Source organism: Bos mutus, chromosome 4, assembly GCF_027580195.1.
Source record: "Bos mutus isolate GX-2022 chromosome 4, NWIPB_WYAK_1.1, whole genome shotgun sequence".
In the NCBI taxonomy this organism is placed as follows: Eukaryota; Metazoa; Chordata; class Mammalia; order Artiodactyla; family Bovidae; genus Bos; species Bos mutus.
Genome location: NC_091620.1, coordinates 30,005,125 through 30,030,725, shown reverse-complemented (window position 1 = coordinate 30,030,725; position 25,601 = coordinate 30,005,125). Strand labels below are relative to the sequence as shown.

At 36.3% G+C, this 25,601-nt stretch overlaps 1 protein-coding gene across 11 annotated transcripts in view; it reads right to left on the bottom strand.

Moving 5' to 3' along the window:
• The window catches only part of POT1 (protection of telomeres 1), a 99,429-nt gene that overhangs the window by 8,004 nt on the left and 65,824 nt on the right, over window positions 1-25,601 (bottom strand). For all 11 annotated transcript variants that reach the window (XM_070369288.1, XM_070369289.1, XM_070369286.1 and 8 more), the window contains 6 exons: window positions 20,880-21,049; window positions 19,391-19,479; window positions 14,008-14,064; window positions 11,153-11,309; window positions 8,526-8,731; window positions 3,654-3,789 (listed from right to left, as the gene is read on the bottom strand). In XM_070369288.1, coding sequence (XP_070225389.1) covers window positions 3,654-3,789; window positions 8,526-8,731; window positions 11,153-11,309; window positions 14,008-14,064; window positions 19,391-19,479; window positions 20,880-21,049 — 815 coding nt within the window. The remainder of the gene's footprint in view (window positions 1-3,653; window positions 3,790-8,525; window positions 8,732-11,152; window positions 11,310-14,007; window positions 14,065-19,390; window positions 19,480-20,879; window positions 21,050-25,601) is intronic.

Below are 25,601 nucleotides of genomic sequence, written 5' to 3'. Positions count from 1 at the left end.
GACTCTGATGCTAGGAGGGATTGGGGGCAGGAGGAGAAGGGGACGACAGAGGATGAGATGGCTGAATGGCATCACCGACTCCATGGACATGCGTTTGAGTGAACTCCAGGAGTTGGTGACGGACAGGGAGGCCTGGCGTACTGCGATTCATGGTGTCACAAAAAGTTGGACACGACTGAGCGACTGAACTGACCTGAACTGAACTGAACTGACTTTTTATTATACATATTAATATTCAGGAGATGTTGATAAGAAAATACACTTGGATAAAAATATAAAATTAACATTTAAAAGGTTCATGAAGAATACTTTTCATTTGCAATCTAGGGAGGAACAGAGGATAACTATATTAAATATTATCTCCTTTCACTCTTCAAATACACTGAAGTGTTTTCTTTAACAGAAAAAGCTAACTGGGTGAGTTACCTTTAAAAATGGCTCTAATACTAAACTTTAGACATTGATAAAGTAAGTATACAAATTAAAAATTAGAGTAACAAGCATAAGTAAGAGAATTCATTACTTCCAAAGTAATGAAAGAGGAAAAAGGAGAAAAATAAGAACATTTTAATAAATTAATCCAATAGATGACTGGAGAAAAAAAATAAAGTAGTAACAAAAAAGGGTGAGAAGGGAAACAACAATACTATGGTAAGCGTGGAGAAGGAAATGGCAACCCACTCCAGTATTCTTGCCTGGAGAATCTCATGGACAGAGGAGCCTGGCGGGCTACAGTCCATAGAGTCACAAGAGTTGGACATGACTTAGCAACTAAACCACTGCCACCACCACCAAGTGTGAAACAACATGAAATATAGTGTAGAAATAAAACCTAGATGTTTCAGTAATTAACTTATTTTAAAATCATCTACAAAAAACAACTAAAATCTATTGGTATTTATTTATGAGACCTACTAAAATATAATAACAAAGAAATATAAAAGCAATGGGATGAGAATAAGGTACAATATGCAATTACCAACCAAAAATGCTGATACAGTTATAAGAATATGAAAAAAAATAAACATTACAGCAAAAAATCATGATTATAGATGAAGTTATTACATAAGGATATATAGTACACTGAATTCACCAAGAAGATGAAATGCTGAACCTGAATGAATAAGCAAAAAAGACTCAAAACTTATAAAGTACACATTGACAGAATAAAACGCCACAAACCCACAATCACAGAGGACATTAACCACAGCCTCTAAGAAGGTACTATATAGTTAAAATCACAAAGGAAAGAAGGTTTGGATACAATTAATAAGCTTGTCTAATGGACATAACTAAACACTACTAAACGTTAAACACAACTGTTAGAAAATACACATTCTTTTAAAAATCTATGTAGTATGTACAAATTATGAACAAACATATTCCTTGATAAAGCAAAGATGAATCATTATGAAATACATCAAGTTATTTGGTTAAAAAGTAATTAACTAAAATATAAATAAGAATGCAGCACATAAAATGAGTGTGTAAAAAATTTTAAACATACAGTGAAATAATTCATGGGCCAAAGAAATCATAATGGAAATTGTGAAACATTTAGAAATGACAAGAAAAATAGTATCTATCAAACCTTCGGTTAAAGCTATGGCTATTTTCTCTGGGGAAAATTATAGACTTCAATATAAATATTTAAACGTATACTAAAAAACAATGAATTAAGTGAGGCAAACATTCAATTTAAAACATTACATAAATGGAGTACTAACCTACAGAAAGTAAAGGAAAAAAGTAAAGAACAATAATAAACAAAATACAGACCATCAACAAAAACAAAAGCTAGTTGCTTTGGCAAAAAAGGCCAAGGGTTAAAAAGTTGCAAATAATATAAAGTGAATTCAAGAAGAGACAAAAAGAAGACTTAAGCACTATGAATAATTTTATGTCAATAAATTTAAACCTGAAAAACAAATGAAATACTATTCTAGAAAACTTTCATTACTAAAATAGATTCAAGGACAAACAAATTCTTAAGAGATGTGCAACTGCTAAAAAACTGAAGCAGTAGTTTCAGTTCTATTAAAAAAGTATCATATCCAGAAATCTAAGTAAAGTTTTATAAAAACTTTAAGGTCTTGTCAAACATTTTGGTAAATATGACTATATTAATATTGGAAAAATCTGTAAAATAAAAATAACCATAGAGTTAAAAAAGTATAGGGCGGACTAGAAGTTTCATGAGATGCATGTAACTGCATACAAAAGCTTGCAAAAATTCTTTCTACATCTCTTTGTAGAATTATTACAATCAGCTAAACACACACAGGACTTCCCTGATGACTCAGACAGTACAGAATCCGCCTGCAATGCAGGAGACATGGGTTCGATCCCTGGATTGGGAAGATCCCTTGGAGGAGGGCATGGCAACCCACTCTAGTATTCTTGCCTGGAGAATCCCTATGGACAGAGGAGTCTGGCAGGCTACAGTCCATGGGGGTCACAGAGTTAAACACAATTGAGTGAGTAAGCATATGGCACAAACACACACAAGAACCAAAACAGGGACCAATAATTCAATAGGAAAAACAAGTGAAAAATGTGTATATGGAATTCACAGAAGAGAAAACCTAAATAGCCAATAAACATGAGAGATGTTTAAACTCACAAAGACAACAGCTACTACTTGATGCTCATCAGTCTATCAAAATCACAAGTCAGACTAATACCAAGAGCTAAGTGTCAAAGAGAATCCGAGGTAAACAAATTTTTACACATTGCTGATTCAACCATATGGCAATCCACTCCAGTATTCTTGCCTGGAGAATTCCATAGACAGAGGAATCTGGAGGGCTGTAGTCCATAGAGTCGCAAATGGTCAGCCACAACTGAAACAACTTAGCACGCACACATGCACGACTGGACCATAATCACTGGAAAAACAATCTGGCATTTTCCAATAAAGCAGAAAATATTCTATAACCCAAGGCTTCACAAAGCAGAACCCTTTGACTGTTTGATCAGGTGGAAACACAGATATTACCTACACTGCCTCTTTCCAAACCTAGTAAGTAGCTCCTAATGTATTTTGATATCTTTTACCTTCTCACTGGCAACTCATTTATAACTCTGTGGCACAGAAATTCTGGAATTCAATTACTTACCTTTTACTAGGATGCAGCTCTGAACTTTCTCTGTAACAAGCATCTAAATTTTTAGAAAGCAAATGAATATTAGCCTTTGCTGCTGCTGCTAAGTCACTTCAGTCGTGTCCGACTCTGTTCGACCCCAGAGATGGCAGCCCACCAGGCTCCCCAATCCCTGGGATTCTCCAGGCAAGAACACTGGAGTGGGTTGCCATTTCCTTCTCCAATGCATGAAAGTGAAAAGTGAAAGTGAAGTCGCTCAGTTGTGTCCGACCCTCAGCGACCCCATGGACTGCAGCCTACCAGGATCCTCCGTCCATAGGATTTTCTAGGCAAGAGTACTGGAGTGGGGTGCCATTGCCTTTAGGGCAGCCTTAAACCTAGCAGAGTACAGACACTCAATATTCATGCTATTCAAAGAAGAGACACATACCAAAAAAATCTATCACCTATAAACTGATACTCAATCACTGTCCACTGAATATAGTAACAACTGGGATAAAATAATAAACAAATAAATAAAATTAAAAATTCCCATGATTGAAAACATACCCATAGTGATGTATTTTTCCTTGTATAAGAAATGGAGCTGAAAGGTCAAGGATTTCCAGGTCTTCATGGCCAGATCTTACAGGAATTACACTATGAAACTTGTCTGAGAGTTTGCAGATTTCACTGAGTGTACCTCCTATTAAAAGGGAACAAATAACCCTTCAAATAGTACAAATATAAAGTAGACAAACTGGGATATTAACTGTGCAACACCTTAAAGGCAGTAAAATACTAAAAGGATTGACAGAAAAAGACAACAAATGCCATGAATTTAACACACTTATACATTTATTGTTAAAAATAGCAATTTGTAAACTTAGGATCCTATTCACTGATTAAAGAAACCACTGAGAAAAAATGCTCAGATATGAGCAAATAAAAGGTTTGTGAAATATGAACCATCATCTTTTAAAATGTATACAAATTGCTCTTTATGCCTGGAACACTTTGGTTCAAATGACCTAAAAAGAGGTAAATTTGAGAATGAAAAAAATGATGGGATTCCCATTAAGTTTTCTATATACTACTAATGTCTAGGCAAATTTAGTCTTGAGTTTGAAATGAATCTTTTCAGTTTTCAGTTCAGTTCAGTCCCTCAGTCGTGTCTGACTCTTTGCGACCCCATAGACTGCAGCACGCCAGGCCTCCCTGTCCATCACCAACTCCAGGAGTTCACTCAAACTCATGTCCACTGAGTTGGTGATGCCATCCAACCATCTTATCCTCTGTTGTCCCCTTCTCCTCCTGCCCTCAATCTTTCCCAGCATCAGGGTCTTTTCAAATGAGTCAGCTCTTCGCATCAGGTGGCCAAAGTATTGGAGTTTCAGTTTCAGCATCAGTCCTTCCAATGAACACTCAGGGCTGATCTCCGTTAGGATGGACTTATTGGATCTCCTTGCAGTCCAAGGGACTCTCAAGAGTCTTCTCCAAGACCACAGTTGAAAAGCATCAATTCTTCGGCACACAGCATTCTTTATAGTCCAACTCTCACATCCATACATGACTACTGGAAAAACCATAGCCTTGACTAGAGGGACCTTTGTTGGTGAAGTAATGTCTCTGCTTTTTAATATGCTGTCTATGTTGGTCATAACTTTCCTTCCAAGGAGCAAGCGTCTTTTAATTTCATGGCTGTATCACCATCTGCAGTGATTTTGGAGCCCCCAAAAGTAAAGTCTGCCACTGTTTCCACATCTATTTCCCATGAAGTGATGGGACCGGATGCCATGATCTTTGTTTTCTGAATGTTGAGCTTTACACCAACTTTTTCACTCTCCTCTTTCACTTTCATCAAGAGGCTCTTTAGTTCTTCTTCACTTTCTGCCATAAGGGTGGTGTCATCTGCATATCTGAGGTTATTGATATTTCTCCCAGCAATCTTGATTTCAGCCTGTGCTTCATCCAGCCCAGCATTTCTCATGATGTACTCTGCATATAAGTTAAATAGGCAGGGTGACAAGATACAGCCTTGACAGACTCCTTTCCCTATTTGGAACCAGTCTGTTGTTCCATGTCCAGTTCTAACTGTTGCTTCTTGACCTGTACGCAGATTTCTCAAGAGGCAGGTCAGTTCAGTTCAGTTGCTCAGTCGTGTCCAACTCTTTGCAACCCCATGAACTGCAGCACACCAGGCCTCCCTATCCATTACCAACTGCTGGAGTCTATCCAAACCCATGTCCATTGAGTTGGTGATGCCATCCAACCATCTTATCCTCTGTCGTTCCCTTCTCCTCCTGCCCTCAATCTTCCCAGCATCAGGGTCTTTTCAAATGAGTCAGCTCTTCGCATCAGGTGGCCAAAGTATTGGAGTTTTAGCTTCAACATCAGGCCTTCCAATGAACACCCAGGACTGATCTCCTTTAGGAGGCAGGTCAGGTTGTCTGGTATTCCCATCTCTTTTACAGTTTATTGTGATCCTCACAATCAATGGCTTTGGCATAGTTAATAAAGCAGAAATAGATGTTTTTCTGGAATTCTCTTGTTTTTTTGATGATCCAGAGGATGTTGGCAATTTGATCTCTGGTTCCTCTGCCTTTTCTAAAACTGTCTTGAACATCTGGAAGTTCACAGTTCTTTTTAGTTTAACATTTAATTTAAATATAGATGTGAACAGTTCAAGTAATTGAAATTCCTGTATAGGGTTTATTCATTTTTCCTATGAAAAATCATCACACCCAAATGTTATGACAGGAAGGGCACTAAAACCATCAGGTTGGCTGAGAAGAAATAGAATGTTCAATGGCATACCATTATTAGAAGGCAGCCTTATCTCTGATTACTCAAACCTACCAGTACCTTTTCTGGTATACTTTCACTTAGACTGATAATTCTTCCTCTCCAGGGAAAGAGAAGATGATTTATAAAAATAGTTTCGTGTATTTCCTAAAATTTGTGTAAAATTTATAATGTTGAAATTCAATTGTGAGGGGGAAGTATTTCTGGCATAGTGGAGTAAGAACATTCAAAAATACACAGCTCTATAACAGCAAAAAGAACGTTGGCAAAAATTATCAAATTCAACTTTTTCAGAACTCTAGAAATTACAGTAAAGAAACTGCCTGCAATGTGGGAGACCTGGGTTCGATCCCTGGGTTGGGAAGATCTCCAGGCGGAGTGCATGGCAATCCACTCCAGTATTCTTGCCTGGAGAATTCCAACCACAGAGGAGCCTGGTGTCTATCAGTCCATGCGGTCACAAAGAGTTGGACACGACTGAGTGACTAAGCACAGAAACCAACCAAAGGTTTGCAACAATTCAAGGAGTGGTCATTCAAAAATAGTGGATAAATCTTGGTGAGAACAGCAAGTTTTGTGGCGTTTTAACTTGCCCGGCTCCTATACCTCTTTTCTCAGACCTGTAATAGCAGGATCTAACTACAGTTAGATCCTAGCCTAGGCCTGGAGTTATAATACTCAGAAATACGGTAAAATAAAAATAGCCTGGCTGGCTACAGTCCATAGGGTTGCAAACAAAGTCAGTTACACATCAGGTTTACTACTCCAGGTGTTGAAGTTACATAGATTAAAATTACATGTATTCTGACCTCAGGGAATTTTTAAATTCTAATAAAGACAACAAATCTATAAACAGACAGATAAGGCACAAATATAAGAAGAAAATGCCCTACTAGAAGTTCATATGGTATGTAATAAGAACGACTCAAATCTGCCTGATGAATCAGAAAAATGCCTGATGCATGTAGGTGTTCATTAAATATTATATGGGAATTGCTGGAGAATTGCTGCATTTACTTCTGAAGAAGTATTAGAGCAGAATTTCCCAGGAAAACGGCAATGGATTGGCAAAGAGGTACAGAGAAATACACTAGGTTTAAGATGTATCAGCAGTTCAGTACGCCTACAGGGTGGGATGGGAATTGAGGTTGGAGATGAGATTGAAAGTTTGAGGGATAACTGGTAATTAAAGATAGAAGCAGGAGCTACGGGGACTTCTCTGTTAAGCTTCCTTTGGACCTTCAAGGCCAACTTGGCTAAGAACAGAATTCTGTGGGAGGCAGCAAAGCACAGAAGGACCCGAAGGCGTATTTGTCATCCTCTTGGCTCTACAAGGACAGTTCTAATACAGTCTGATAGGATCATGGCTTTATTTTATTTTTAGGGCATATAAATAGTCTTACTCCATTTGTGTGTGTGTGTGTGTGTCTTTGTTTTATGTCTATCTCCTGGTACAGGTAAAAATACTGTAAGTTGTCACATTTCACTCATAAAAGTGGCCAAGTTTTTTAAAGCTCTAGTGTATCATAATGATGAGGGTAGGGGAACAGATAATTTCATATGCTACTAAAGCATATGCACACTACGATAAGTTTCCTAGAGAGAAACTGGGTAACATTTATTTAATTCTTTGTGCCCCCATAATTACACTTCATCCAGGGGGAGATAAAGTTTATCACAGAGTTACTATGTCAAGAAACAGGAAGTAACTCAGTTTCACTAGTCACTATACTGGGAACCACTATTCCGTGGTTGTTTTCTCATGTATAAAATAGCTTATAATAGTACCAACTTCACAGGATTATTGTGATTATTACATCAGTTAAGATGTAGAAATTAATTAGAATAGTTTCCTATACGCTATAATGTATTAAAACAAGAAATGTTCATGAACACACCACCAATGTTTAAACACATATGTATTCAAACATACATATATATATATAATTATTTTTTAAAAGATTATGAATTACTTTTATAAACAGAAAAACATCAGTAATAAAAATGATCATCATCCATTGTAATTAAGATCAGTTCATTTACAAAATGAAACTAAAGTTTTCTCTATTGCAAATTAGAGGTGGTCTTCTTTTATTATGTATTGTTATATAAATATTAGATAAAAATAAGACAAAAGTATAAAAGAAATGAAAAAACAAATTTGACTTAAAGCTTCATTCTTTTAAAATACTGTATGTCAAGTTATCTTTACTTGAGTTAAGGATTCCTTCCTTGATTTAGCTGTCAATAGATGACTTTCACTGTATTTTTATGAAACAAGAGTGACATCCAGAGGCCAAGTCAACAGCAACAATATATAATAAATAGCTTCTTGATTATTATTCAGCTCAAAAATCACACTGGATCTCATTAAGATTGCATGTAGGACTCTAACAAGATGAACAAATGCAAACACTTAAGTTTAATGTATAATTTCAAAATGTCATTCAGTTAAACTTAGATATGTATATGTGTACGTATATAGTTGAATCTGTTACATATATTATATAAAATTTAAAGCAACAATATTTTGATTTTATATGTTCAAGGTTGCCTCTAAAATAAATTTAACAATAATTAATCAGAGAAAGGCAGAAGAAAAAGCTGTATGTTAATAAAACGGTAAAAACATCATACCTTCTATCAAAATTAGACAGTCATTTGAAAGTGGAAGAATACCATTATTTTTCACAAAATGAATAGCTACTTTTCGTTCTCCTTGATCTTTAGTGGTCCAGACCTTTGAATTATATAAGGATGTATTTTGTAGCGTGGTATCTGGGGTTTTGCTTGTACCCTCTTGCAAAATCTTATCCAAATCAATCTCATGTGGCACTTCTTGCCTAAAATCATCAACAATGGAATAACACAAAAACAACTGGTATAAGCTTAGAAAGTCAAATTTAACAAATTATCGAATTAAAAGAACGTTTATATGCTTATGAATCATCTACTTATTTTAAAATATTGAGATAATTCACTCTGCAGATTCAAGGACGCATTCAATAGAAAGATATTTGATGACATTTCATGGTTAATTTGGAGAAGGCAATGGCCACCCATTCCAGTACTCTTGCCTGGAAAATCCCATGGACGGAGGAGCCTGGTGGGCTGCAGTCCATGGGGTCGCAAAGAGTTGGACACGACTGAGCAACTTCACTTTCACTTTTCCCTTTCATGCATTGGAGAAGGAAATGGCAACCCACTCCAGTGTTCTTGCCTGGAGAATCCCAGGGATGGGAGAGCCTGGTGGGCTGCCATCTATGGGGTCGCACAGAGTCGGACAGGACTGAAGTAACTTAGCAGCAGCATGGTTAATTAGATCCATATAATAATTACATTAACAACCAGCAATTTCCTTGCCTGGCTCTGTGATACCAAGATTATGTATAATTATTTCTTCACCAAATTGTTCTCCTCTGTAAGGAATGGAAACCTCCCCGTAGGAACCCTATCTTCACTCCAGCTAAACATTCACTTATTATTTAAGTAATTTCACTTTCATAGGGTACCTATTTTATAGACCAGTATTTATTTTGATTCCTTTTAATCTAGAATATATTTTTTTAAATCATATGGCAAAATATGATACAGTAGAAATTACATAATCTGGAATCAAAAGGTCTATTTCCTTTCTTGGTTCTGTCACCAATCAAGTGTGTAACTTTAGGTAAAATCTCTTTAACCTTACTAAATGTTCTACTTTTTTGTGTTGTATTTAATATTTATCTAATTTTACAGCTATGATTGGTCTTTGTTGCTGCACATGGGCTTTCTCTAGTTGTGGGGAGTAGGGGCTACTCTTTGTTGGAGTACATGGGCTTCTCAGGAGATTGCCTCATGGCTCACCTGGTAAAGAATCCGCCTGCAATGAGGGAGACCTGGGTTTGATCCCTGAGTTAGGAAGATCCCCTGGAGAAGGGAACGGATACTCACTCCAGTATTCTGGCCTGCAGAATTCCATAGACTGTATAGTCCATGGGTCACAAAGAGTTGGACACAACTGAGCAACTTTCACTTCACTATGGGCTTCTCACTGAGGTGGCTTCTCTTGCTGAGGAACACAGGCTCTAAGTTGCACAGGCTTCAGTAGTTGTACATGGGCTCAGTACTTGGGGCTTGTGGGCTCCAGAGTATAGGCTCAGTAGTTGTGGTACACAGGCCGAGCTGCCCTGAGGCATGTGGCGAGCTGCCCTGAGGCATGTGGCTACCTCCCGGGCCAGGGGTCGAACCAGTGTCCCTTGCATTACAAGGCAGATTCTTAACCACTGGACTACCAGGAAAGCCCCAAACCTCTTAACCTGTCTGAAATGTTTTCCTCATTTGTTTAAAAAAGGATCATACAGGGTGGCTTTGTTTGGTAAAGTTATATAATTTTACAGAATTTTACCAACTATAATTTGATAATACTTAAAGATCTAAAATCTATACTCATATTCTAACTATTATTTCAAGCCCAAATAGATAAAAAACAATCCCTTGTTTTACAGAAGGAGATCTGATGATTAAAAATCTCCACAAACAGTACTATACCTACATTTCAGAGGGGAAACCATATGTATATTAGTGCACAGAGCACACACACAACATGTCCGAATGACGATGTATATACATGTAGTGTTACATACATAGAGAGAAGATAGTCAAATTGCATAAATAGAGGAAGAGGGATTAAAAATAATTTTCAGAATATGTCTTGAGCCATAATAAGTACATATATATTCTAATGTTCTATATACTTACTCATTTATATAAAAATTGATGCTTAGAATAAAGATTTTCAGAAACTGAGAAATCCTCAATTATTAACAAAAATTTAAATTATGTTTACTGTATTATAGTTATTAAGCAGGACAGGAATATTTCCAACAAGGTAACAATTAGGAATTTCAACTAACCAGAAATCTTATCTATTTAAGAATTTTAGTTAATAATGGTTTACTTTCAAGATTTTTTTGTTACAAATGAGAAAGTCTGCTTAAATATTTTCATAGTCTGTTACTTGTTTGCATGTATGAGAGCTACTAAATTGAATTTCCGATCTAAAAATAGCACCTACTTTTTTTTACTATTATGAAGAAATATCAAAAGGATTTATCTTTAAGGAATTAGTGTTTTTTCTTAAAAAGATTACCATTCTTTCAAAATACAATAGATTTAAACCATAACTGATTCACTTCCAGGACTTAAACTTATACATAAGAAAATATATATACACAAATTTATGAAATGAAAACTTCGGTTTTATTACAGAAAATACTTACAGTAAATGACATTTTGGACAATAAAGTTTGACAGACTGAAAGAGTCTTCTGGGCTTATATGATCTCAGTTTTGCTCGGATACGATATTGTTGAGGAGCGTTTTGTTTCAAAATAGCACACAGTGGGGTTTTCTCCAAATATTGATGATCTGTAAGTACTATGAAGAATTTTTGGATTAAGTTAGATAAATCTATAAGGATATCAATATATTCATGATAAGAATCTCCATGAAAAAAATATACAATAAAATCTAAGTTGTATTAACTGTCAACCTTGGTAACATTTTGCCACATCATCTCTGTCATTTTCTATGTCTCTGTTTATATATATATGTATATATATAAATCTTACAGATACATGATTCACATATACATATATTCACATATTTATATATATATGAATCATTTGATAGTTATTTCCAAACATTATACCCCTTAACCCCTAACTACTTCCGTGTGTATTTTACAAGAACAAGAAATTTCATTAATATAATGCAATTTTCAACATCAAAACACTTACCAATGATTATCACTGAATCAACAGACGTTCAAATTTCTCCAACTAGCCCCATAATGCTCCTTTTTTTTAATTTAATTTTATTTTATTTTAAAACTTTACATAATTGTATTAGTTTTGCCAAATATCAAAATGAATCCGCCACAGGTATACATGTGTTCCTATTCAGCATTTTATTTTCAGGTCCAGGATCTAATCCTGAACAATGCATTGCATTTATTTCTTCCGTCTCTTTGGAGTCCTTCGGTGTAGAATAGTTCCTAAGATTTTCTTCGTCTTTCAAGACGTTGATATACTGAGAATTTGAGGCTGCTTATTTGGGTGGGTCTGGTTTTTATCATGATCAGACACCAATTATGCATTGCTGGTAGGAATACTACCATGTAAGTGATCCTGTGGCCCTCAGAGCACATGAAGAGCACACGAAGAGGCACGTGGTGTCAGTGTTTTCATTCCTGGGGATGTGAACTTTGCTCAGCTCATTAAGGTGGTGTTCAGTAGGTTTCTCCACTATAACCTTATTATTTCCCCCTCCATAATTAATAAGAAAGCATTTGATAAAATATAAATATCCCAATTTCATCAAATGTTTAGAATCCTGCTAGCTTAGGATCCACCAATGATTGGCAACTTAATAAATTATCATGATTAAAAATGGTGACTTTTTCCCTAACTTGATTATTTCTTTTATGTTTATCAGCTTCCATTCTATTTGAAATAACAATTTTCTATTCAACCTCATTTATTTGTTTTCTTCTTTCTTTACTCTCCATATGGACTAATAGATTCCTACTTTACTCAAGCAGTACTATCTCATCACTAGTAATTTTAATTTTGACACTTAAATTGTACCAGATTTGACACCCTGTCACCATTAACCTGGGGACTTCTCTACTTTATGGCACAATAAGATGTTCCAGAATCATCTTACAATTCTCCTTCCCAATTCTGGAATATGTTATTTCTCCAAGAAGCCCTGGTTGGGGATATTATTTATAAACTAAGATCTGAACACTGCTGCTGCAGCTGCTGCTGCTAAGTCACTTCAGTCGTGTCCGACTCTGTGCAAACCCATAGATGGCAGCCTACCAGGCTCTGCCGTCCCTGGGATTTTCCAGGCAAGAACAGTGGAGTGGATTGCCATTTCCTTCTCCAATGCGTGAAAATGAAAAGTGAAAGTAAAGTCGCTCAGTTGTGTGTGACTCTTCGCGACCCCATGGACTGCAGCCTACCAGGCTCCTATGTCCATGGGATTCTCCAGGCAAGAGTACTGGAGTGGGGTGCCATCGCCTTCTCCGAGAGTCTGAACACTAGGTGTGCTCATTGCTACTGGATGTCATTGTTTCCGTTTCCTTTTATCAACAGAGCTGGGGCACATATGCATATGTTTACACCTATACTTACACATATGAGCCTGCATGTGTATGAATATATACATGAGTGAATACATATATACAAACACACACATATATCTATTTCTTTATCTGTCTCTAACACCATGAGTGCATATTAACACCTCCAAATCTAATACAATACCATAAGCTTCTTTCTTCTAGCCCTCTGCCATTTCATAGTTATACATCCTTTCTCCAGTTATGAAAAACTTATGTTTTTATAATAGTATATTACAGAATTTTAATATATTGTGCATATAAATATTTTCTTAATTGTTCTATTTCACCTTAGCTGAAGTAACAGAAGATGGGTATCTGACGAATTGATTATCATTGCTAACATTAAAATTTGGGGAATATTTTAAGGAGCTCCTTTTTGGGTATACCACTAAATACACAGTGTGGATTGATTAAAACTAATACTATATAAGATATTTTATACTCTCTGCTATGCAGTGGGGCTTATTTTTATAAATATGTCTTTATTTATATGTCTAAATTTATCTATAAAATTTATAGATAAATGATATAAATATATACACTCAATTTAAAAACATATATCTTTCTGGGTTCCATTTTATGCCAGTTAGGATGAGGTAGAGGATTAAAAGATAAATATGGGTATGTTTTTGTTCTCATGGATATACGCTCTCAATATTAGATAGTGCTAAGTGAAAATCGCTCAGTCGTGTCTGACTCTTTGAGACCCCATGGACCATACAGTCCATGGAATTCTCCAGGCCAGAATACTGGAGTGGGTAGCCGTTCCCTTCTCCAGGGATCTTCCCAACCCAGGGATTGAACCCAGGTCTCCCACATTGCAGGCGGATTCTTTACCATCTGAGCCACAAGGGAAGCCCAATGATGAGTTCCCTGATAAATATAAAGACAGACTTCATTATGCTTACTATTGTGTCTCAATTTCAAAGATGAAAATGGTCTTACTTGTAGCTGATAGTTGTTGACATCTTTCAACTTCATATAATGATACTGATCCAGAGCCTATTAGGAAAAAGGAGAGAATTATATTTTAAAATCCATTAAAAGCTCAATGTGGCAATGAAAACTATAAAACATTACTGAGAGAAACTGAAGAAAAGCTAAGTCAATGGAGAAATTTGTTTATAGATTCATGTCATTTGTTCATGGAATGGAAAGTTCAATATTGTTAATAACTGATATTCTTCCCAATTGATTTGTAGATTCAATGCAATCTTAATCAAAATTGCATAGGCTTTATTATAGAGACAAGTGGATTCCATCAATTAAGTGAAAATGGCAAGGAATTTAAAATCTAAACATTTTAAATTTGTTTAGAATCCTAAACAAATACTGAACTGTAGATAATGATATTCATTCACTGAAGTATTTAGAAGGTGTACTTACGTCTGCAAATTACTTTGAAATGCATCAAAAACTAAAATGAATTGATGGATTAAAAAAGATAAAAGACACAGCAAAAAGAGTAAAAGGTTAACGGAGAAACTGATGGTGGGAATATGAATGTTGACTGAACAACTGTTTCAACTTTTCTATATGTTTGAAAGTTTTTTTAATGTTGAAAAAGTACACTGTGATGGAAATAAGGGATAGGTAGATAAAATAATAAATTAACTAAATTTAATAGGATGACTTGATGAATGCCATAAAATATAATTTTACTTAAACCAAAGAGCAAAAATAGTGATCACAGCAATACATTTTAGTAATGCTTTCTAAAATGAAGAATTCAAGACTTAAAAAAAAAGTATTCACATTTTGCACTTACATGAGCTTACCACATTCTATTACATATAATAGTATGTTACATTTTTATAATTTATTATATGAAACATCATATACAAACATATGGATTACTTGTCCTTTAACATCACTAATAAATGGCACAAAGACCCATGGTAAGAGAACCTGCATGGACACCTTAAACTGGCAAACTATAATTTCAAAGAATCTGATTACTTAATATCTGCCATTCTGCATGAAGTGAAACAATGCAAAAGCCTGATTAGTAAACAGATAATAAGAAAATAAGAGAAAAGATGTGCAAAACTGTATTAAAACAGTCTCCCACAAACTGACAAGAAAAAAGAAAAAAAGCCCAACAGAAAATCAGGTAAAGAGTAAGAGCAGACAATTCAAAGAAGTAAAAAGGTTCAATAAATATAAGATTTTTTAAGTTTCCAAGTACTCAGGGAAACTAAATATACCTAAAACCTGCCAAACTGAAAAAAGTACACATATTGTTAAAGCAATACCACTGACAGTATAAGAAAGGGATATGCTATTTGCATTTGAATCCTATGACATTTTGGCATATAATCTGGTGTCATCTACGAAAATAACACGTGTTTACTCTTTGATTCTTCAACCCCACCTTTACGAGTTTATTTTAGAGAAAAAATAAGCTTGAATGTACAACTGTTCAAGGATGTTTATTAAAGCATTATTTGTAAGAGTAAGAAACTGAAAACCACCTGTCTATCAAACAGAAAATGGCTGCATTCATTATATTAGATGGACGTAAAACATAATGCAGCTATGTATACCTGTGATGGGTTCATTTTGATATTTGGCAAAACTAATACAATTATGTAAAGTTTAAAAAAAAAATAAAAAATAAAAGAATGAGTTTGAGTTATATGAATTAGCCCAGAAAGAGGTCTATGATCTATCATTAAAGAAAGCAACCACTATACTAAGGTCTCACTTTTGTGAAAATTTTAAACAGAGGAAAAGATATATATGTTCATATAGAATTATATATATATTTTTATAAACATGAATGGTTTGAAGAAATCATAGTCAACTGTTACCTTTACCTCAGCAAGTGGGCATAAAGGCATGGAAAAGCTACGTAGCTTGATACTGTTGTATATACTACTTCTGTTACTTGAAAATAACTGGAAAAACATTTTAGGAGAAAAGAGATTTCAAAAAGTATAATTATAAATCATACTGGCTCTAAATGACTGGCACCTGAAGTAAATTGGCCTCATAATGGGTGGTTCAAGTTGTCACAGATTAGGCTAAAATGCTGTCATCAAGGTGCTAGGAAATATTAAGAATTTTAAAGCACATAAAATGAAGAAATAAACATGGACAAAATAACCAAATCACCAGCATTTGAATGGCACTGACTTTGCCATCAGTTAATAGTAAGAGAGGTTGGGCAAATTATATGATCCCCATTACTCAAAGCCTCAGTTTCCTTTCTGCAAAAGGGAAGAATAATAGCAACCTCACAGGAGTGCGGTTAGGATTAAATAATGACTGTTAGCATTTATTTAGTGCCTCTCAAGTCACAGATGTTAATTTTAATGCTTATTATTACTGATATAGATAGAGCATAAATATTCATTAAATCACAGGGAAGAAGTTAGGTTGTAGGAAAAAAAAAACATAGGGGATAGAAACATGACATAGACTTTAAAGCTCAAAATGTACAAGCAAATACCGAGACAAAATGGTAAAGGAAAAATTATTACAGATTGAGTAAATTTTTAAAATTTATATTCGAATAGCCATCTATTCAGGTAGATAATAATATAAATATACCATCAATTATCTGCTAATATTTTATAATTAGGTACTTAAATAGCTCAATATAACTGGGAACTCTTAAGATATGTATGATGAAAAAATACTTGGGCTATTGGAAGTAAAGCAGCTAGAAAATAACAAGCAAATTGTTGACTGGGAAATGAATACAGATTTTTAATAAGTATATATATTTTTGTTGTTATTGTTGTTTATTAGCTAAAGTTGTGTGGGACTCTTTGCCACATCATGGGCTATAGCCCGCCAGGCTCCTCAGCTCAGTTCAGTAGCTCAGTCATGTCAAACTATTTGTGACCCCATGGACTGCAGCACACTAGGCTTCCCTGTCCATCATCAACTCCTGGAGCTTGCTCAAACTCATGTTCATTAAGTCAGTGATGCCATCCAACCACCTCATCCTCTGTCATCCCCTTCTTCTGCCTTCAATCTTTCTCAGCATCAGGGTCTTTTTCAGTGAGTCAGTTCTTTGCATCAGGTGGCCAAAGTATTGGAGCTTCAGCTTCAGCATCAATCCTCCAATGAGTATTCGGGACTGATTTCCTTTAGGATTTATTGGTTTCATCTCTTGTTGTCCAAGGGACTCTCAGGAATTTCTCTAACACCACAGTTCAAAAGCATCAATTCTTTAGTGCTCAGAGTTCTTTATGGTCCAACTCTCACATCTATACATGACTACTGGTGAAACCATAGCCTTGACCAGACGAACCACTGTTGGCAAAATCATCTCTCTGCTTTTTAATATGCTGTCTAGGTTGGTCTTCTCTCCATGGCATCTGGTCCCATCACTTCATGGCAAATAGATGGAGAAACAGTGGAAACAGTGACAGACTTTATTTTCTTGGGCTCCAAAATCACTGCAGATGGTGACTGCAGCCATGAAATTAAAAGACGCTTGCTCCTTGGAAGGAAAGTTATGACCAACATAGACAGCATATTAAAAAGCAGAGACATTACTTTGCTAACAAATGTTCATCTAGTCAAAGCTATGGTTTTTCCAGTAGTTACGTATGGATGTGAGAGTTGGACTATAAAGAAAGCTGAGCACAGAAGAACTGATGCTTTTGAACTGTGGTGTTGGAGAAGACTCTTGAGAGTCCCTTGGACTGCAAGGAGATCAAACCAGTCCATCCTAAAGGAAATGAGTCCTGAATATTCATTGATGGGACTGATGCTGAAGCTGAAACTCCAATACTTTGGTCACCTGATGCGAAGAACTGACTCATTTGAAAAGAGCCTGATGCTGGGAAAGATTGAAGGCAGGAGGAGAAGGGGACGACAGAGGATGAGATGGTTGGATGGCATCACCGACTCTATGGACATGAGTTTAAGCAAACTCTGGGAGTTGGCGATGGACAGGGAAGCCTGGCGTGCTGAAATCCATGGGGTCACAAAGAGTTGGACACGACAGAGTGACTGAACTGCACTGCACTGAGGTTGGTCATCGCTTTTCTTCCAAGGAGCAAGAATCTTTTAATTTCATGACTGCAGTCACCATCTGCAGTGATTTTGGAGCCCAAGAAAATAAAGTCTGTCATTGTTTCTCCAGTTTCCTCATCTATTTGACATGAAGTGATGGGACTGGATACCATGATCTTCATTTACTGAATGTTGAGTTTTAAGACAGCTTTTTCACTTTCCTCTTTCACTTTCATCAAGAGGCTCTTAAGATTTTCTTCACTTTCTGCCATAAGAGTGGTGTCATCTGCATATCTGAGGTTATTGATATTTCTCCCAGTAATCTTGGTTTCAGCTTGTGCTTCAGTCAGCCTGGCATTTAGCATGATGTACTCTGCATATAAGTTAAATAAGCAGGGTGACAATATACAGCCTTGACGTACTCCTTTCTCAATTTGGAACCATTCTGTTGTTCTATGTCCACTTCTAACTGTTGCTTCCTGACATGCATACAGATTTCTCAGGAGGCAGATCAGGGGGTCTCGAATTCCCATCTCTTTTAGAATTTGTTTAGGAAGCACCACTACATAAAAACCTAGCGGATGTGATGGAATTCCAGCTGAGCTATTTCAAATCCTAAAAGATGATGCTGTTAAAATGCTACACTCAATATGCCAGCATATCTGGAAAACTGAGCAGTGGCCACAGGACTGGAAAAGGTCAGTTTTCATTCCAATCCCACTAGGCTCCTTTGTCCATGGGATATTTTCAGGCAAGAATACTGGAGTGGGTTGCCATTTCCTTCTCCAGGGGATCTTTCTGACCCGAGAATTAAACCCATGTCTCCTGCATTTCCTGTATTGGCAGGTGGATTCTATACCACTGAGTCACCTGCGAAGCCCAGTAGGTATATATACACACACATAAATACTAATACAACCCAAATCAAGTAATCCTTACCATTCCAATTTGAAAATGTAACTACATAATTAGGGGAGGAGTACTGTTTTTTTGTATTAGGATACAAAAAGGTTTAGCATGTTTCTTTATAATGAATATCAATTTAACAAAAAAAAAGGAGATAGGGAGATATTAAAAAAGAGAATTTATGTTGATGTAGTAATTTTACTTAACAGAAACTAAACTGGCAGCATCAAAAATCACCCTTAGTTATTAGGGGTATGGAATTAACGGATATACACCACTATATATAAAAACTGGTAAATAACCAGAATTTACTGTATAGCACATGGAACTATATTCAATATCTTGTTAATAACCTATAATGGAAAATAATCTAAAGCTGTACACCTGAAACTAACACAATATTATAAGTCAACTATAGTTAGGTAATTTATTAAAAAACTGTCCTTACTTGAAATGTTTGAAAAGCTGTCCTCTTGCTCTGATTGACATACACCACCAAAACTCTGGTTGGGGGGCAAATGTGCAGATTCTAAAATCCTATAATTGAAAGAATACAACTTTTAATTGCATAAAGCACAGTCAAATAATGGTCAGTTTACCCATAGAAACCAAGAGCTTAGTGAAATTACATGAAAATTCTGTGTGCGTTTTTGTGTGTGTACGCATTCTTCAGTAGGTCTATAGCTTTCATCAGATTATCAGGAGGTTCCAAGAGACTCTAAAATTTAAAAAACCCAAGTCTAGAAAGATAAAAGTGAAATAGTGGGATCATGAAATATTACAAATAAGCTGGGTATATAATACATGTCATTCTAAGAACAATCTCACTCTAGACTCAAGCAATGAAATACTATATGGCTATATTCTGCAATCTAAGAAATAAAGTAGGAAAACTGATATAAGGTTATTAAAATAGCTAATTTCATTGATGTTAAAGTCATCTTGATTTAAATATGTTAAAACAGAAAATAGTTATGTCATTTCAATTTACTGAACAGGATATTTTGTATATCTCTTTGAAAATATGCAGAAGACTTTTTATTTCCCCAGAGTATAGGTCAAAGAGTTTCTACACACAATGACTAACAGGAATACTTCATGGAAAAGGGAAGTACAAGTGTAGCAGGATTTAAGGTACTACTCACTTTCTGGGCACACCTGAAAGTTTTAAAAATATGACACCATGAAATAATTCTGCTACCTATTTTCTTAGGTATACATACTTTAGAAAGGCAGTATTTTTTCCATGGAGGACCAAGTACATTTGGCATTCTAGGTATATATATATCAAGTTTTCCAAACTTTAGCTAAGCTCCAGTTTCCACTGTTTGTTTCCATACTTAGAGAAGGTGAAAAATGGTAGAACATAAAGTGCAAAGAGTAAAGGTAGGAAAGAATATAAGTAAATGTTAGAAAACTAAGGACTATAAACTCAGCTCTGCTACTGTTTAGCTATTTGAACTCACGATCACTTGATTTGTTTCATTTGGTTCAGCTATTTTTAAAAAATGGATAATGGCACAAAAGGCTCTAAGAATCAATTACAAGGGACTCATTAGATTCCCCAGAGAAGGCAACAGCACCCCACTTCAGTACTCTTGCCTGGAAAATCCCATGGATGGAGGAGCCTGGTGGGCTGCAGTCCATGCGGTCACTAGGAGTTGGACACGACTGAGCGACTTCACTTTCACTTTTCACTTTCACGCATTGGAGAAGGAAATGGCAACCCACTCCAGTGTTCTTGCCTGGAGAATCCCAGGGACGGGGGAGCCTGGTGGGCTGCTATCTCTGGGGTCGCACAGAGTCGGACACGACTGAAGCGACTTAGCAATAGCAGCATTAGATTCCCTCTCCTCACCTCAGAACTACATTTTCTTAGAAATCAGCTTAATTAATACCTTATTTACAATTTCTGGATAGGTATATAATAGGCTTACTTTTTCAGCTGATCCACATCGGAGTTATTTTCAGGCAAGACTCTGATTCCCCGACCATAACTTGTGCCTCCATGAAGATGAAACTCTAGGGCTAAAGACGTTGCCAGGTTCTCTGAACTGACTGACTGAAGTTTGGTATGGAGGCTATAAATTCTAAGGAAGCTTCCAACCTAAAAGCAGATGGTTTGTTATTTAGAAAATGGAGAAAATGAAAAAAAAAAATCTCTGATTCAATATTTAACAACTAATATGGGGTACAGACCAATAACCAGGGGTGTTGACCCATCAGAAAGGGAACTGGTATGCTACACTGATGTATACTCAATATCAGCCCCAAGGACACCATATAGAAACCAAAATGTGTGTATGTATACATACATATGCATGTATAGATACGTATTATGCATTTTTTTCAAATCTAAAGGCACATTTTCATTTTGGGGATATTAAGACATGAAATACGATTGAGTCTTAGCTTTAGTAAAATATAGTAGCTGAGAAACCTATTACCTAAATCAAATTCAAGCCCCCTATTAGATTAGGTTGTTGAAAATAACCTGCTTTAGCTAATTTAAGATACATCACTGATAGCTGGCCCACTCAGTTGTGTTTGACTCTTTGCTACTCCACGGGCTGCAGTCCACCATGCTAATCTGTCCATGGGATTTCTCAGGCAAGAATTATGGAGCGGGCTGCCATTTCCTACTCCAGAGAATCTTCTTAACCAGGGATCAAATTCATGTCTCCTGCATTGCCAGGTGGATTCTTTACCATTAAGCCCACTGGGAAGCCCAATTTCAGGTAACATTTAATTAAATATGACCACTAAAACACTCTCATTATGAGACTACTAGAATAGTTTTAAATGTGTTATTATATCAAAATAATAAACTTCCTCTATTCCACAAGAATTCACCTGCCAGTTCAAGAGATGCAAGAGCCAGGGGTTCAATCCCTGGGTTGGGAAGATCTCCTGGAGTAGGAAATGGGAACCCACTCCAGTATTCTTGCCTGAGAAATCCCATGGAAAGAGAAGCCTGGTGGGCTACAGTTCATGGGGTCTCAAAGAGTCTGATACAACTGAACAACTCTGAATGCAGCACACATTCCACAAGTTTGATGGAAAGAAAACATTTGTAAAAACAATTTCTGTCAGGACACCATAATGTGAAACAGACTCTGTGAGTTCAAATGTAGAATTAAACCAAATATATTTTTGAACTAAATGTCCTATTGTAAATTTTAGATGTTGTGCCAAACTTAGTCTTAAAAATTTAACTCAGATGACCATTGTATCTACTACTGTGGGCAAGAATGCCTTAGAAGAAATGGAATAGCCATTAGAGTCAACAAAAGACTCTGAAATGTAATACTTTGATGCAATCTCAAAAACAACAGAATGACCTCTGTTTGTTTTTAAGGCAAACCATTCAATATCACAGTAATCCAAGTCTATGCCCCAACTAGTAATGCTGAAGAAGCTGAAGTTGAATGGTTCTATTAAGACCTACAAGACCTTCTAGAACTAACACCCCAAAAAGATGTCCTTTTCATTATAGGGGACTGAAATGCATAAGTAGGAAGTCAAGAGATAACTGGAATAACAGGGAAATTTGGCCTTGGAGTACAAAACGAAGCAGGACAAAGGCTAACAGAATTTTGCCAAGAGAACACACTGGTCTTAGCAAACACCCTCTTCCAACAACACAAGAGAAGACTCTACACACTGATATCACCAGATGGTCAACACCAAAATCAAGATACATCCTTTGCAGCCAAAGATGGAGAACCTCTATACAGTCAGCAAAAACAAGACCGGGAGCTGACTGTGGCTCAGATTATGAACTTCTTATTGGCAAATTCAGACTTAAATTGAACAAAGTAGGGAAAACCACTAGACCATTCAGGTATAACCTAAATCAAATCCCTTATGATTATACAGTGGCAGTGAGAAACAGATTCCCAGGATTAGATCTGATAGACTGCTTGAAGAACTATGGATGGAGGTTCGTGACACTGTATAAGAGGCAGTGATCAAGACCATCCCCAATAAAAAGAAATGCAAAAAGGCAAAATGGTTGTCTGAGGAAGCTTTACAAATAGCTGAGAAAAGAAGAGAAGCTAACGGCAAAGGAGAAAAGGAAAGATACACCCATCTGAATGCAGAGTTACAAAGAATAGCAAGGAGAGATAAGAATGCCCTCCTCAGTGATCAATGCAAAGAAATAGAGGGAAATAATAGAATGGGAAAGACTAGAGATCTCTTCAAGAAAACTAGAGATACCAAGGGAACATTTCATGCAAAGATGGACTCAATAAAGGACAGAAATGGTATGGACCTAACAGAAGCAGAAGATATTAAGAAGAGGTGGCAAGAATACACAGAAGAACTGTACAAAAAGGATCTTCATGACACAGATAACCATGATGGTGTGATCACTGGACTAGAGCCAGACAACCTGGAATGTGAAGTCAAGTGGGCCTTAGGAAGCATGACTACAAACAAAGCTAATGGAAGTGATGGAATTCCAGTTGAACTATTTCAAATCCTGAAAGATGATGCTATGAAAGTGCTGCACTCAATATGCCAGCAAATTTGGAAAACTCAGCAGTGGCCACAAGACTGAAAATGGTAGTTTTCATTCTAATCCCAAAGGAAGGCAATGCCAAAGAATGCTCAAACTACTGCACAACTGCACTCATCTCACATGCTAGCAAAGTAACGCTAAAAATTCTCCAAGCCATGCTTCAACAGTACATAAACTGTGAACTTCCAGATGTTCAAGCTGGATTTAGAAAAGGCAGAGGAACCAGAGATCAAATTGACAACAACCGCTGGATCATGGAAAAAGCAAGAGAGTTCTAGAAAAACATCTACTTCTGCTTTATTGATTATGCCAAAGCCTTTGACTGTGTGGATCACAATAAACTGTGGAAAATTCTAAAATAGATGGGAATACCAGACCACCTGACCTGACTCTTGAGAAATCTGTATGCAGGTCAAGAAGCAACAGTTAGAACTGGACATGGAACAACAGACTGGTTCCAAATAGGGAAAGGAATCTGTCAAGGCTATATCTTGTCACCCTGCTTATTTAACTTATATGTAGAGTACTACATGCGAAATGCTGGACTGGATGAAGCATAAACTGAAATGAAGATTACCAGGAGAAATATCAATAACCTCAGATATGCAGATGATACCCTTATGGCAGAAAGCGAAGAAGTTAAGAGCCTCTTGATGAAAGTGAAAGAGGATGGTGAAAAAGTTGACTTAAAACTCAACATTCAGAAAACTAAGATCACGGCACCCTGTGCCACTACTTCATGGGCAAATAGATGAGGAAACAATGGAAATAGTGACAGACTTTATTATTTGGGGTTCCAAAATCACTGCAGATGGTGACTGCAGCCATGAAATTAAAAGACGCTTGTTCCTTGCAAGAAAAGCTATGACCAACCTAGACAGCATATTAAAAAGCAGAGACATTAGTTTGCCAATAAAGGTCCATCTAGTCAAAACTATGGTTTTTCCAGTAGTCATGTAAGAAAGCTGAATGCTGAAGAATGGATGCTTTTGAACTGTGATGTGGAGAAGTCTCTTGAGAGTCCCTTGGACTGTTACGAGATCAAACCAGTCCATCCTAAAGGAAATCAGTCCTGAATATTCACTGGAAGGACTGATGCTCTAGCTGAAGCTACAGTACTTTGGCCACCTGATGCCAAGAACTGACTTATTTGAAAAGACTCTCATGCTGGGAAAGATTGAAGGCAGGAGGAAAAGGGGATGACAGAGGATGAGACGGTTTGATGGCATCACCGATTCTATGGAAATGAGTTTGATCCAGCTCCAGGAGTTGCTTATGGACAAGGAAGCCTGGCATGCTGCAGTTCACAAGATCACAAAGAGTCAGACATGACTGAGCGACTGAACTGAGTCCTAAAAATACCTTTAATATACAGTATTTGATATTCTCTTAAGAAGACTTAAAAAGAGACACATACAGAATATTATTAAAGAAACTGACTTCTACTGAAGGAAGAAGCTGTATAACCTAAATCACATTTATTATAAATCAATTTCCCACCTCTGCTTATTATTGTCTCAGTTCATTGTATTTCTTGTCATCACTCTGGATTTGATAGGAGAGAAACGGTGGGGGAAAGAAAAGGAGGGGGAAATCCATACTCCTTGAGCTACTTCTTCATTCTCAAGGATACTTTTCCCAAATAATCACACATTTTATAAAGAGGTAAAGCATTTATTCTTTTCTTCCCTGACTTCTAACACTGACAGAACAGCAGGGGAGCAGGGAAAATAAACTCAAGAAGAAAAACACAAAAGGAAAAAGAAAAAAAGGATAACAAATTGATTTTCCTCATGGTCTCCAAAGTAAAGTAAAAAGAAAATATAAAATTTATTTCTATTTATGCACTTCTATCTCATTCTTTTTGAACATTTATTATTCTATAATTCTTTTTAATATACTCAATATATTAGAACAGTATTTGTATGTAATCTACAAAGCACTTAAGGCCAGACCCAGGTGAAAGATACCATATCCAGAAGTGAAAAGTTTCAAAATATAATGATAATTTCCTAATTAATTACTCTCTAAAATTAATGCAATTTCTGTCAAAATCCCCAGTGCCTTTCCTGCAACTGTAAAAATTGATCTGAAAGTGAACAGTTAAGTTAGTTTTGAAGATTGAACTGGGAGT